This window comes from Podarcis vaucheri (genome assembly GCF_965113315.1).
Source record: "Podarcis vaucheri genome assembly, chromosome: 15".
Taxonomy (NCBI): domain Eukaryota; kingdom Metazoa; phylum Chordata; class Lepidosauria; order Squamata; family Lacertidae; genus Podarcis; species Podarcis vaucheri.
In genome coordinates, this window is record NC_138753.1 from 32,673,673 (window position 1) to 32,688,850 (window position 15,178).

The window sequence follows — 15,178 nt, forward strand, 5'->3', positions numbered from 1 at the left end:
CCTTGCCCATCCTGGCTGATAAAAGCGAGCCGGGAAGGGCTGGGCGATGGGCTCTGCGAGGTGGTGAATGCTTCTCTCTGTGAGGGAGCCTTCCCAGACCCGCTGAAAGAGGCGGTCATTAAACTGCTTCTTAAGAAAAGATCTTTAGACCCGACCAATTTGGCCAACTATCGCCCACTCTCAAATCTACCATTCTTGGGCAAGGTGATTGAGCGGGTGGTTGCCGAACAACTCCAAGCACGCCTGGAGGATGCAGACCATTTGGAATCCCTTCCAATCGGGATTCAGGCCTTACCATGGGTCTGAAACTGCCTTGGTCACGCTGGTTTATGATCTCCGGCGGGCTAGGGACAAAGGCAAGAGCTGTTTCCTAGTTCTGCTGGATCTCTCAGCGGCCTTTGACACCATTGACCATAATATCCTTCTGGACCATCTAGAGGGGCTGGGCGCTGGGGGCACTGTTATACGGTGGTTCCGCTCCTTTCTCCTGGGCCGTGTCCAGAAAGTGGTGTTTGGAATACAGTAGTTGCTTTGGAAAACAATAATTGGGCATCCAAACAACATGACCAGTCCACCGAAGTTTATGTTGAAGAATCATTGTTTTGACACTGGTGATCTTTGCTTCTTCCAGTACACTGGCATTAGTTTGCCTGTTTCCCAAGTGATGTGCAACATTTTTTTGGAGACAACCTTGATGGAATCTTTCAAGGAGTTGGAGATGACATTTATCAGTGGTCATTGTGTCACAAGCATACAGTATAAAGGTAAAGGGACCCCTGACCATTAGGTCCAGTCGTGAACGACTCTGGGGTTGCGGCGCTCATCTCGCTTTATTGGCCGAGGGAGCTGGCGAACAGCTTCCGGGTCATGACTAAGCCACTTCTGGCGAAACAGAGCAGCGCACAGAAATGCCGTTTACCTTACCGCCGGAGCGGTACCTATTTATCTACTTGCACTTTGATGTGCTTTCGAACTGCTAGGTTGGCAGGAGCAGGGACTGAGCAACGGGAGCTCACCCCGTCGCGGGGATTCGAACCGCTGACCTTCTGATCAAGTCCTAGGCTCTGTGGTTTAACCCACAGCGCTACCCGCGTCCATAGCATACAGTATGCATACAACTAAATATGGGTGTATAGTTCTGCAATTCCGAAGCTACTCATCTTCCAACGTGCTCTTGAAAAATTATGCAACGCTACCCCCGTTGCACCGCCCTCCCAGCTCTACAATTCTATAAATCCCATTGCACTAAGCGGAGCTTACCAGATGCATCTGACTGCACCGGCATAGCCTAGAGTCTAGAGCCCTGATCTCCTTCCCCGGCCACGCCCCTCTGCATCCTGTCATGTGGAGAACTGTGGCCACATCCCTCCTGCCCGACTCCGAATTCTACCAACCGGGAGCGACACGTCACTGCTCGCGCCCTCAACCAAACTTCCCTGGTCCCTCAAAAGACAGCCTTCCCCGCCGTCTCTCTCCCCTCCGCCAATCAGCGGCGGAGCGTGCCTCTGAAACCTCCCCTTTGGCGAAAGACGCTGGCCTCGTCCTAACGGCGCTCTTCGGAGAGGCCGCCCCCCTTCGGCGTGATCGGCAGCCGTCTCCGCCAACCGCTGGCCGGCAGTTGGGCTGGCGGGAGGCGGGCCGTCTCTGCCGCAGGGAGTGGATGCGCGTGGAGCGGATGGCTGAGGGAGCGGGCTGAGGAGAGGCGCCCGAGTCACACAGGTGAGGGGAAGCGAGCGGGCGGGCGCCGCTGCTGGGCTGAGGCTTCCTGAGGGGAGCGGGAAGAGACTTGGCCGGGGCCTGAGGGAGAGCAGGGGAGGCTGAGGGCGGCCGTGGGCTTCCTTGCGAAGCTGGCCTGGTGGGAGGACCCGCGACCTGGGAGTGAGCTGGCCGCCGGCTGAGGCGGTTCCGCTTTCGTCTTCTGCCTGGCAGGAGCGGCGACGCCTTCTTTGAAAAGTGCCTCCCCTTCAGCCCTGAAATACGGTGCTTATTTCTCCCACGCCGGTCACAAAGGCCCACGTTGCCGCTCTTTAGCACCCCAGCCGTGCCCCGGCTATTACGCGGAGGGGGCAGGGCCACAGGCCCCTTCCCTCGAGGGGCTTGCGGTCTGCAGAAGATGAACTCTGAGGGAAGCGGCTTTCCTTTTTTAAAAGCAGCAGCAGCAGCAATACAGCCGGACAGGGTCTGTGTTGCAAGAAGCAAAACTGCATACGGAGAGAACAGTGGCACGTCCCCTTTGTCATGCTGGTTTCCCCCCTCATAGAATCGTAGAGACTTCTTTGAAATGCCTGGGGAGCTTTGAAAGTTTCCCCGCTTCTCCAGCGGCCCATCTTGAAATCTAGAGTGGCACATGCCCGTCACCACCTTCAGCTTTGCCTAGATCTAGGCCCAAACTTGGGTCTCCATCTGTTTTTGGACTGCAGTTCCCATCATCCCTGACACGGGTCCTGCTTAGCTAGGGGTGATGGGAATTGTAGTCCCCAAACAGATGGAGACCCAAGTCTGGGAAACCCTGATCTAGGCAATGCATGCTTAACTTTTTTTAAGGGAGGGTGCTCCCTCCCGCAAATCTTAAAAGCCCTATCAAAGCTGTGAGGCAAGATATGCCTTCCCTGCTTAGTTGGCAGCCTCCCTCCCCACCAGGGGCTATAAAGGCAGGACACATGCTTCGTGTGCAGAAGAGCTCAGGGTGTCTCCCGTTAAAAGGCCTTGAAGAGCTTATGGTTCTTAATGCAGACAGCTGTGGACTAGATGGACTGATGGTGTTATTAATTGTAAATTAGCTTTATTTAAGCAAGCAGACAAATGTTTGCAAAGCAGACCTCCCCTGTTCTGTTTCTATAAAGATATGCTCCCCACCCCATTTCATAATACTGTGGCAAGTTTCTCATGAACCATAGAATTCCTTCCTTGCATTAAGAAATGTACTGGGGGCACATGCATACGTGTAGATCAACAGCATGGCTAATCAAACTCTGGTTAATCCCTGCACATGCACACACCCACAAAGCATGCAAACAAGCCCTTGTACTCAGCACAGCAAGACAGGGTTCCCTCTACAAGGTCATCTAACAAAAAATAATAATAATTAGTTCTATAAAATTAAGTAGACCAGTATCAAAGAGATACTGAAAGCATTTCTTCTTCCTATCTCTTTTTTAGTCTTATTTGGACCCTTGGCAGATATAAAATACTGTGTCATAATTACTCATTTTTGCACTCTTTGGGATAGGGCGTTAATTGAGGTCCACAGAGTCATAAGGCAGTAACTGCCTTGTGTTCTTAGAGGTTGGAACCTTTTGTCATGTAATAAATATCCCCAGAAATAGATAACATTCCATTTTCAGCTCTCTAGAATCTGCTGGGATGAATTCTCTCATCAGAGTATAAGGCATGTTGCTTTTTTAAGAAATGTCCTCATGGTACAAAAGATTTGTTTCTTAAAGGTTCTACTTGTGATGAGGATGGCCATACTGGTGAGTAAGCTGTAGTCTTGGAAGTTGAGAACATCCAGCGTAATGCAGCTAGCTATATTAGTTGTAGGTATACAGTCAACCTTGGTTCCCAAACGCCTCCGTTTTAGAACGTTTCGGCTCTCAAACCCGAAAACCTGGAAGTAAATGTTCCGATTTTCAAACGTTTTTCGGAAGCCAAATGTCCAACATGGCTTCTGCTTGAGTGCAGGAAACTCCTGCAGCCAATCAGAAGCTGTGCCTTGGTTGTTGAATATTTCAGAAGCCTAATGGGCTTCCGGAACGGATTACGTTCGACAGCCGATGTTTGACTGTACTAATTGGTGTAACATGTCTCTCTGTGTGTTATGCTTGACATTGCTATTAAAATACCAGAGGAGTCTTGGCTTGATAGATGTGGGATTTCAGATGGCAAATACTGTACAGACACATCTTTTAGACTATCCCTGCACCCCACCCCTAGCACAGCCTTGGGTCCTCAGTTCTTCAACTACAGCTCCCATCATCCTTAACCACTGGTCATGCTGGCAAGGAATGATAGGAGTTGTAGTCCAACAACATATACAGACTCAAGGTTGAGAGGCTGCCTTAGCATCTCTTAGCAAAAATGAACTATGCTTTTTTGGGACAGTTCATTTCTCTCAATTTCATATCCATATGTGTCGCTGGTAGATTTACCCATTTGTCTACCGATCACTATTGCTCAATATTTACCTAGTGCTATCAGTGTTGTAGACAGTGACAAGCCAATCAGAGTCTGCTGCGCTTAACAGTTGCATCAAGTTACTTAAAATGGCTTCTATTTGTTTTGTCTTTATTACCCTTCCAAAATTTTGTACTACTGAATTTCTGATAGAAAATGCACACTCAATATTTGTGTGTGTATTTTAATATGATGTTTGCGGTTTGTAAGATACTGGGTGCGAAAATAAAAGTAACATTGAAATGTATAAGTGAATATATTTTGTATACTGTGCTTTATTTTCTTTTAAAAATCATTGGCCTCACAAATGCATAGATAGGACCCAATTTTGGTACAATAATTAATGCATTTTCTTTTAATATATTTGAAAAAATATGACTATATAAGAGAAAATTCCAATTCAGGCTGTCATTACACATTTTATTTATTTAAATTTTATACCGCCCTATACCCATAGGTCTCAGAGCAGTTCACAACATAAAGTTACAATATAAAAAGCACAAAATGCATAATAAAAATGATTAAAACAGTTAACAATACTAATGTATACAAACTAATAAAAATACATTCCTCCAACAAAAGCCTCTAAACAATACCCAGCCCACAAATATAAATATAAAATCCAAATTAACATATAACATTTAAAAACAAGTTATAAACAATTAGCTGGCATAGGCTTATTTTATACCTGAAAGCTGCTATGTTAATGTGTCGGAACAATTGATGTTGGCTAACACAGATCTATGAGTATATACTCAGAAGCAAATCCTTTTGAGTCCATTGGAACTTACTCTCAGATAAGTGTGTATGGTATGCAACCTTAGAGACTTTATATGGGCAGAAGATGGTATTGGATCAGTTCCTCTGAAAAAGGAATGCTTTTGTGTGGAATTGTGTCACTGAGATTTTAGATTGGTTCTCATAGGAGGGATACCTTGTAAATGACCCAGGAGATGACCTGTTCTAAGAAATATGTTTGCTTGTAATGTTATAATTTAGAGAGCCTGAAGACTTGGTTGCACTAGTTCAGTTTTAAAAACCCCAACAACCTTGGTGATCTCTACTTTCTGTTTTCCTTCCAGGTATTTAAGGATTTCTTGCTGTTGCCTTTGCCAAAATGACCAAGTTAGGCTTCCTCCGCCTCTCTTATGAGAAACAGGACACTCTCCTCAAGCTCCTGATTCTGTCAATGGCAGCTGTGTTATGTAAGTATGAGTTTAAAAAAATTAGTCAGGGATAACTAACTATATAACTATAAGCATCATCTGCATCTGCTGGTTCATTTTGTATCTTATGCCTTGATGCTTATAACACAATGTTAGATGCTTCTTTGATGGCTATAACAGTTTCAAACTATTAAGCTTCCACATAGCAAAGGACCAGCATTAAAAACATTTTACCTGTACAACTGCATTAATATTCCTTCCTTTTATGTTGCAGCTTTCTCTACTAGACTCTTCTCTGTATTAAGATTTGAGAGTGTCATTCATGAATTTGATCCGTAAGTATTCCTGTTGCCTCTCAGTAGTCTACTTTGCTCTGAGAGATCAATTGTTCTGCTATGTACAGGTGTTGATTGTGGTGTTACCCAGAAGGATATTGATAGATTCTCCTTCTCTAATGACAGGGCTTCAAAAATATCTGAACGCTAAGAGTTTTTCTGCAGAAAATTTTAATAGGGTTAGCCTTGGTGAATTCAACAGTAGAAGTAGTATCATTTTTAGTTAGACCCATCTGGATTGAATAGGGAATTGATTTTAAAATGTAAAGATGAAAGTATAGTAGAATGAATGTTTTCATAAGTAACTTCTGAAGCTTTGAGACCAATGACAATTCTGTTTTTCAGTGAAACACTTAAATCAGTGGTTGCATGAACATGTTTATGGGAGATGGAGCTTCTTTGCTTCAGATTTACAGTATGATTTAGAGAAGGTTGTATAAAGCAATGCACTTTGTGTTGCAGTATGCCAAATGATATATAAAAGTAATTTGGATGCTTTTAGCTGCTTGTGGTGAAAACTGTTTGGAGTGTTTGTGTTTGGAAATCAAATCCCTACTAGACAGAAACTGGAAACATTTCTCATCAATCAGGCTGACACTGATTTATGTATTAGATGTGGCAGTGCTTTTCCATAAGAACCTTAGATGAAGGCTCAGACTGTAATATGAGGAGCAGCAAATAGTGTGTTGTATATGCAGCTGAAAAGGCACTCGGATTTCTGTTGTTATCACAGGTATTTTAACTACCGCACAACTCGCTTCCTGGCAGAAGAGGGTTTCTATAAATTCCACAACTGGTTTGACGATAGAGCATGGTATCCGCTGGGTCGAATCATTGGTGGGACTATCTATCCAGGTAAAATGATGTTCAGAACTTTGTCCTTTTTTAAAACTGGATGAAAAGTGCTAGAGAGAATGGGGAACACTTGCCATGCATCTTCCAGAACGGTTGTAGTGTTTTGTCAAACTTATTTAGAGCAAATAAATATCTTGCTAGTATTGAAGAGGCTTTACTTGGCCGTTTGGAGGTCAGGCATCACCCCTTGCTGGATGAGATTTGGCTCATATTTCCAAGTCCTGCACCTGCTCGTTCTGTTCTTTTGCATTTGGAAAATCTGTGATTTCTTGCCAATAGAACATCTTTCCTTCCCTCTGTTTCAGGTTTAATGATCACATCAGCAGCGATTTACCATGTTCTGCACTTCTTCCACATTACAATTGACATACGAAATGTGTGTGTTTTCCTGGCTCCCCTTTTCTCCTCCTTCACCACCATAGTAACGTATCACCTCACCAAAGAACTCAAGGTAAAAACAAGGATGGGTCGTGGTTGCAATGCTTCCTAGTGCTAATTTCATTCATCACTGTAAAAAATCTGAGGCTGGTATTATTAGTTTCTAATCGTTGCTTACACACAATTTATGAGGCAGTTAACATTGTGCATGTTCCCTTTAATTCATATAGATGATGCAATTGTATGTTTGCATATGAAAATCTTCATTTTTTAAACAAGAAAATCCACATTCTACAAGTAGACCTCATTTGCAAACTTGAATTGTAATGCATACTTGCTAACCTGAAGCCTGTACAGATCTTAAAGTCAATATTGGGATTGATGAGGAAGAAGGAACCGGGAAGTCTTTTGTTACATATCGTGAAAGACAGTCTGGGCAATCAAAGTTCAATTTATTTTTTTATTCTGTCTAGGATGCAGGGGCAGGTCTCTTGGCTGCAGCAATGATAGCTGTGGTACCTGGTTACATATCTCGTTCTGTCGCTGGATCCTATGACAATGAAGGTAAGATCAGTGTTTAAAGCACACGGCTTACTGGCATGTGGAGATTGCATGATGGGGGTTTCTTCATGCTGTTGACTCCTATGTCTTGTTTATTTCCAGGTATTGCTATATTCTGTATGCTTCTGACTTACTACATGTGGATCAAAGCAGTGAAAACAGGCTCCATTTATTGGGCAGCCATGTGTGCACTTGCCTATTTCTACATGGTAAGTGATTTTTCAATAATGCTTTGAATTTCCTGAGCAGCAGTTGTTTCACTCATCAGATTAATCTTTCATCATCAGAGCTGGCTAGAGTGAGTGGAATTCAGCCTACCAAGCTGAATATGTTTTGCAGTCCTGGACCCAACATCACTGCAAGTTTGTGAAGGGACTAGGTATTGGTAATAAGGAGTACTCAGCAGTACTACAGAAATATTGTTATTGCTGTATTTGTGGGAGGGGTGGTGGTGGTTGAATTGGTGGGTTGGTGCCATTAACAGTCAAGTTGTCTGTGAGCCTTGAGATTCTCTTGTGTAAATTTTACTTCAGTCATGAATACACAAGAAAACCTTAAGCAATCATCTTCACCACATCCCTCCATCTGTGAGATCAGGCCCCGGCCCAGCTGTTTCTCACACTAGCTCAACAGGGGTATTGAGTGGCCTTTTCATTTAGCAATTGAACAAGGCTCTTTTTTAAGAGTATGCCTCTGTAGTATTGACTTCTACTTAGAAGTTAAAAATATTTTGCTTTGTGGAGTAAACAAACAATAGTATTTATAGATGTAAAATGCTGTGCCCCCTTTAATCTTTTTTCAGGTTTCTTCATGGGGTGGTTATGTGTTTTTGATTAACCTCATTCCCCTTCATGTACTGGTGCTGATGCTAACTGGACGATTCTCCCATCGGATATATGTGGCTTACTGCACAGTATATTGCCTAGGAACCATCTTATCAATGCAGATATCTTTTGTTGGCTTCCAGGTGAGAAATCTGGGATTGGTTGTGATTGGTTGTGATTTTGTGCAAATCCATGGCTAGCAGAACCTTCCTTACTGTATGATAGGGAAAAGATAAGATCATCCATCAGGATCAGTCCTCAAATAGCATTTCTCATTTAATAGAGGAGCATTATTGCATTGTTGCCTCTTGATAAAATGCCACTTTTGCTATAAAACAACCGTATTCTCTCTTTATTATACTCGCCACAGAAAAGCATGGTCTTTCTGGGCTTTACCCAGATCGTTTAGCTCTGCCTCAGCCCCATTAAGATAAATGTTATTGAACTGAAATAGAAAATTGGAGGGGGAGACACTCATCAGACCCATATAAAGTAACAATAATAGAAACGGGGCTAGTAGGTAAATGTATTCTATGTTGGACTAATTGTCCATGTGTACAGCGATAATTCTTCGTGGCAAAGGAGTGGCTTACGTATGTGAGACTGTTGGCCAGAGACAAATTATTTAGTTGTCACATAATGCAGCTTAATGGTGCATGTTTGTTCTTTCCTGCAGCCTGTCCTGTCTTCTGAACATATGGCTGCCTTGGGTGTATTTGGCCTGTGCCAGATTCATGCCTTTGTAGATTATTTGCGCAGCAAGCTGAACCCTCAGCAGTTCGAGATTCTCTTCAGGAGTGTAATCTCCCTGGTTGGGTTTGTCCTTCTGTCAATAGGAGCCGTTCTGATGCTTACAGGTGCAGTTGGTGCTACTAAAATGCATGCGATTCCTATACTCTTTACAGTAGGAACAATATTTTTCCTAATCAGTAGAGAATTTTCATGTTTTTGTCTGGAACCATTTTTTCTATTAAATATTTTAATACTTGTTTTTCTCAGCTGTGTGCATACACACAGTAGCTGAGCTGTGTAAGCATTTGGCTTTGCCATGCTGGGAATAACAGTTTTTATTTAGATACATTCTCAGTAACAATAACTGAATTAATAATATCCTTATTTTATGTTGAATTTGCTTAAGGAAAGGGGAAGAAACCTGTTTTGATGTTTACCTGAAAACACTGAAAAACAAACATCACTAGGGGTCCATCAGGTTCTGTTTTACCTTTTTGGAAACTGAACTTTTAAATTTGAGCTTTGGGGAAATTTAGGTATAGAATATGCATATTGGAAATGAGATATTGTGTAAACTTGTTGAGAGATATTAATTACTTGAACATGTACATTTGGATCTCTTACTCTCATACAGGAAAGATCTCCCCATGGACTGGCCGCTTCTATTCACTGCTGGATCCTTCCTATGCGAAGAACAATATTCCCATCATTGCTTCAGTCTCTGAGCATCAGCCTACCACATGGTCATCCTACTATTTTGATCTGCAACTCCTTGTTTTCATGTTCCCAGGTGAGTTTAGCATAGCTTTTTTACTATGCTTTCATACCACCCACCTTCTGCAGAATATCTGACTCTTGAGTTGGTGACTGCTAGTCTCTAAAACACCCTTCCACCATCTGGTGCCCTCCAGATATTTTAGGCAACCTCCATTATTCTTGACCATTATCCACACTGGCTGGAACTGCAAGGAGTTTTAGCCCCAAACATTTTGAGGGCTCCAGGCTGGGAAACCTGCCCTAATGCATAGATGTAACTCTTCTGGCAGCTGACTCATTTCTTTTTCTGTTACAGTTGGACTGTATTATTGCTTCAGTAATCTGTCTGATGCCCGCATTTTTATCATCATGTATGGTGTGACCAGCATGTACTTCTCGGCTGTGATGGTGAGTACTGAGAGTTGACTTATGGGACTGGCAATTTTTTCATGGAATCTCTTTGTTTCTGCTGTCCCTATGCTTCCACAGTTTTTATTTCATTTGCATGGTAGCCAAGCACTCAGTATGCCTCTGTCTTAACAGGTTCGTCTCATGCTGGTATTGGCCCCAGTTATGTGCATTCTGTCTGGCATTGGAGTCTCCCAAGTGTTGTCAACTTACATGAAAAATTTAGATATCAGCCGACCTGACAAGAAGACAAAAAAGCAACAGGATGCTACTTACCCAATCAAAAACGAAGTAAGTTTCTATGTGAGGTTCCTTGCTTGTTAGATTTTTATCATACTTTTCTGGAAGATACTAAAAATATGAGTCAAAAGAAGAAGGCCGGGTACTCCACTAAGATGTGCATAGGAAAGAAATATTGTGGGAATTGCACTTGAATAGTCTACAGATCACCTGCTATATATGGGTAACAGTTTTTGTGTTGTATGGTAGTTTCTGTATAACTACTAAGTGGCTGTTTTACATTTTGATGGCTACTCTTGCTTTCCTAGGTTGCCAGTGGCATGATCCTGGTCATGGCTTTCTTCTTGATCACCTACACTTTCCATTCAACTTGGGTAACCAGTGAAGCCTACTCTTCTCCCTCCATAGTGCTGTCGGCACGTGGTGGTGACGGCAGCAGAATAATCTTTGATGACTTCAGGGAAGCTTATTATTGGCTTCGTCACAATACACCAGAGGTATGAATCTCTACAGGGCTGGTCTCTGCACACACATTGAGTTTGTTTTAGGTGCTGTGGAGAGGTTGGAGGGCCTGCCCTAAAGGAGCAGGTATGCTTCCTAATCTTTATGTTGGCTGAAGTTTAGTCTAAAGCACACGTGTCAGCTATTATAAATACTTTCAATATTTCATTCACAAAGATTCCTGAGGCAGCTAACAATACATGAAAAGAAAATCATTAGACAGCAGTATTTGAACTGATAAAATAATCTACAGATTCAGTAGAAGCTTTATGGATCAGATCCTACTGAGGAATAAAGTGTTGCTTCCCCTAAAAATCATCAAGGAGGTTCCCTGGCAAGTGAGTGGGAGTTGAGGACAAGGGTAGGGATCCTGAGTAGGGCCTCTGAAGATTATTTTGATGATCCATCAAGTTTATTTGGAAGCAGGTGGTTAGTTTACATTTTAGGGAATCTGCATATATTTTCTCCTTCAATATAAAATATTTGTGGTGGCACTGGTACCTGTCTGAATGTGTGCTGTCTCTAATTGTCTTGAATGAACTTCAAGGTGGGAAGGGAAAATGCTGTTGGCTACTGAATCTGGTGAATGTTGAACCTTCAGAATCTGTTGAAACTCCAGAATGTTTTATAATTAATTGGGACACACATGCAGATACATAGTATTAAAAAACTAAATTCTTCCTCATCCCCCAATAATTTAAAATACATATAATGAATTGGCACTGTACAATTCTTGTAAATACTTTTTAAAAAGCTTTTTAGAAAATTACTAATGGAAAATGGCATGTGAAGAGTCTCCAAGCCCAAGCAGAATGGTTTCTAATTAAAACACTTCTATTATTAAAAATACTTTGTCAGCATACGTATTAAATCTGTTCACAGTGGCAAATTCATCATTCTTCTGTTTTGCAAAAACCTGCTTCATATGGTCACATATGAATTTTTGAGAATACTGTCATTTCCATTCAACTGATAATCCTAGGATACTGACCCACAAAGATAATTTTTTGTAGTCATTTTGTCCTTTCCCTGCATCACAAATTAGCTCAAACTCATTTACTGCCTTTTAATTCACTACATTGATTGCTTTTTTCTGTTTCGAGCTCAGGATGCGAAAGTAATGTCCTGGTGGGATTATGGATATCAGATAACAGCCATGGCAAACCGAACAATTCTTGTGGATAACAACACTTGGAATAACACCCACATTTCTCGAGTTGGTCAGGTAGGTGCAGTAGCTCTGTGAATACCAGGGGGATTTTTTCCATTGCATTCCAGAGAAACTATGAAGGCATTTTGCAGTTTTCTTGCCCCAGCTATTTATTATGAACTACAAAATTGAATGAAGGAGTTTAGACTATTTATACATAGATAATAGAAGGCATGGTAACTGAGATACGTGAATTTATAAGCTGCTGTTTGTTTAATTTTCAGGCTATGGCATCCACCGAAGAGCGAGCTTACGAGATTATGAGGGAGCTGGATGTCAGTTATGTGCTGGTAATATTTGGAGGCCTCACTGGATATTCCTCGGATGGTAATCTCATACCTGTATTGTGCAAATTTCCCATGAATGGACCTTTAATTGTTCTATATTAATGGGTTTTCTGCTCTGTTACATTGACAAAGTTGCTGCTTCTTCCTTAGATATCAATAAATTTCTGTGGATGGTGCGAATAGGAGGCAGCACAGACACTGGAAAGCACATAAAAGAGCATGATTACTACACACCAACAGGAGAGTTCCGTGTGGACAGGGAGGGCTCTCCAGTGCTGCTTAACTGCCTCATGTACAAGATGTGCTACTATCGCTTTGGCCAAGTCTATACAGAAGCCAGTAAGTCACTTTTATCTGGGCACTGCAAATGAGAACCAGAACTTTTGCCTAGGAGTTGTGTTTTTGGATGATCCCTGGTCTTCTTCCTGACACGTAATTAGTGTTTATTGCATAATAAGATTGTGGCAGGGGAGGTTTTTTTTCTTTCAATCACACATGACATCCTGTTTAATTTGCTTCCTCTCACTCCCCTTTTATTTAACAAGTCATTGGCTGTGAGTTGATGGAAAGCTAGCGGGGCGGGGAGGGGGAGTTGATGTTGAAGCGTCTACATTTCTGCTAACATGAACAGATTTTTTCTTACAGTGGTAAAACTAGAACTTAATAGGGAGAAGGGCACCAGGGAACTGACTGAAGTGACTTTTGTTCATTCTCTCTCCCACCTCTCTTTTCCAGAGCGTCCTCCTGGTTATGACAGAGTGAGAAATGCTGAGATTGGCAACAAGGACTTTGAGCTTGATGTATTGGAAGAGGCATATACCACAGAACACTGGCTTGTCCGAATATACAAAGTAAGTAGTTGTGCTGTGTGTGGTGTCTGCTTCCAGACACTGAGTTTTCTTTCCTGTATTTGAAAGTCATGGGAGAAATGTCGCATGGGCCCCATTTGCTTCTGGAATGGTATGTGTCTGGGCTGTTCAAAGTCCTAAACCCTAGAAAGTAATTAACACTGTCTTGCTACAACATTTAGATCTATCATGAGCCACTACATCACAATACTAGTGAAGTGGAATGGTTGCTCTGCTTTTTACCCAGACAGGATGGTGTTGGGGAACGATTGGAGAATGTTAAATTATTAGATTTCTCAACAGCACTGAATAGCAAAAGCATAAAGAGCCATGTCTTTCTCTATTGAAGATATAAAATCCTTTGTTAATTGCTAGGTTAATTATCAGAGATTTCATAGAAGGGTCCTCTGTTTTTACTGGTTAGAGACCTTTTCCTAATAAAGCTAAACTGCAAAAAAACTTTTTTTTTAATATTAATTTTGCCTTAACAGGTAAAGGACTTGGATAATCGTGGATTGTCGAGAACGTAATTTGCCTTCAGATACACAATAATGAGCACTGACCGAGCCATTGCCTGTGAAGCAGTTGGAATTTTTTTATACTGTTTGTCAGTAAGGAATTGGGATTTAATTGCCCAAGAAATCCCGTCCTCATGTAATGAGTCTGTATTAGATGGAATGATTTTTATAAATATGAACCGGCTACCAAATCAGAAACGGTAGCTTTGTGATGGGATCATTAAAAGGGGTATGGAAAAAGTGTGCATTTGTATTCATTTATCTCTGTCCCTTCACTTGATGGTTTTCAGTTATATTCTACATGATCAGACATAAGTAGCTCGGAGAAAGAGGATCTGTCAACACTTGAATTACTTTTCCTCGTTCCCTCTTGTAAGAGAATGAAGCAGCTGGAATAGGTCTTCCACCTATGTAAATAAGCCTAGCTTGTTAATTTACACACACACTTGCCATACAAAGAGCAAGCCTCCCTCCAGCTGTTGCCATTGAAGGAATCCAAGTACTTTGTGTATAAATGAAGTATATTTTCATATGCAGTAGGCATCTTAAAAACTAGGCTCTTAAAATTTGCATTAACCCCAAAGTGAGTCTCCAGACATATCACATGTATTCTAAAGGTCAGGGGTGAGCAAAACCAAAACCAAAAAGTGGCAACCATATTGGGTAAATGAACAAGCCTGATTGAGAATTGTCCCCTTGTTCTCATGGCCTTTACTTTAAACTCCTGAATTTTGAGCCAGAGTCCTAGTGTTGTAAAGCTTCTCAAGTAAAAGTTATGCTTAAGTAACTAGCACTTTGGCAGTCATTTACCTTTATTTACTGAGCTCACTGTTCAGCCAGGCTTGCTTTCAAGTAAGTATGTATAATAGGATCCTAAATTTGCAATGCAATATAACGCATGTTTACTTGGGGAAGACCCATTCTGTTCAGTGAAACTTAGCCCTAGGATTTCTGCTAGAGTAGTCTGTCCTATTTTGCAGGGGACAATCCTCTGTTCGAAGTTTTGTTTGGTCTGTGTCCAGTTTAAAGAGAACCTTAAGAGAAACCAGGGCTCTCAAAGTTGCCCATTAACTGCTACATCTGGACAGTAGTACACTGGGGACATAGACCACCTAGTCAGTCTTCCCCATACACTAGAGTGGGAACCTGAGTCCTAGGGGTCCTAGGGAAGGGCAGTAGGTCTGTGGTAGAGAATTTGCTTTGCATGCAGAAGGACCCAGGTTCAAATCCCAGCATCTTCAAAAGTGGTTGGGAAAGACTTCTGCCTAAAACCTGGGAGAGACTTGCAGACAGTACTGAGCTAGATGGGCCAATTGTCTAATTTGGTATAATATAGTTTCCTTCATTATTGGATTCAGCTGCAGCTGAACTTTGAAAAATGACGGT

General features: G+C 42.0%; 1 protein-coding gene and 1 long non-coding RNA gene across 2 annotated transcripts in view; one reads left to right on the forward strand and one right to left on the reverse strand.

Annotated features, from left to right (window-relative positions):
• Positions 1 to 15,178, reverse strand: part of LOC309519672 — a 363,193-nt gene that overhangs the window by 288,102 nt on the left and 59,913 nt on the right. The gene's annotated exons all lie outside the window — the stretch shown is intronic.
• Positions 1,569 to 14,032, forward strand: STT3A (STT3 oligosaccharyltransferase complex catalytic subunit A). The gene is made up of 18 exons (XM_082200769.1): positions 1,569 to 1,719; positions 5,256 to 5,378; positions 5,614 to 5,674; positions 6,408 to 6,529; positions 6,835 to 6,980; positions 7,381 to 7,471; positions 7,571 to 7,677; positions 8,271 to 8,435; positions 8,969 to 9,149; positions 9,659 to 9,814; positions 10,097 to 10,188; positions 10,324 to 10,479; positions 10,737 to 10,925; positions 12,038 to 12,154; positions 12,364 to 12,466; positions 12,577 to 12,765; positions 13,162 to 13,277; positions 13,766 to 14,032. The coding sequence occupies exons 2-18, from the start codon at positions 5,291 to 5,293 to the stop codon at positions 13,802 to 13,804; spliced, it is 2,118 nt and encodes a 705-aa protein (XP_082056895.1). The 5' UTR covers positions 1,569 to 1,719; positions 5,256 to 5,290; the 3' UTR covers positions 13,805 to 14,032.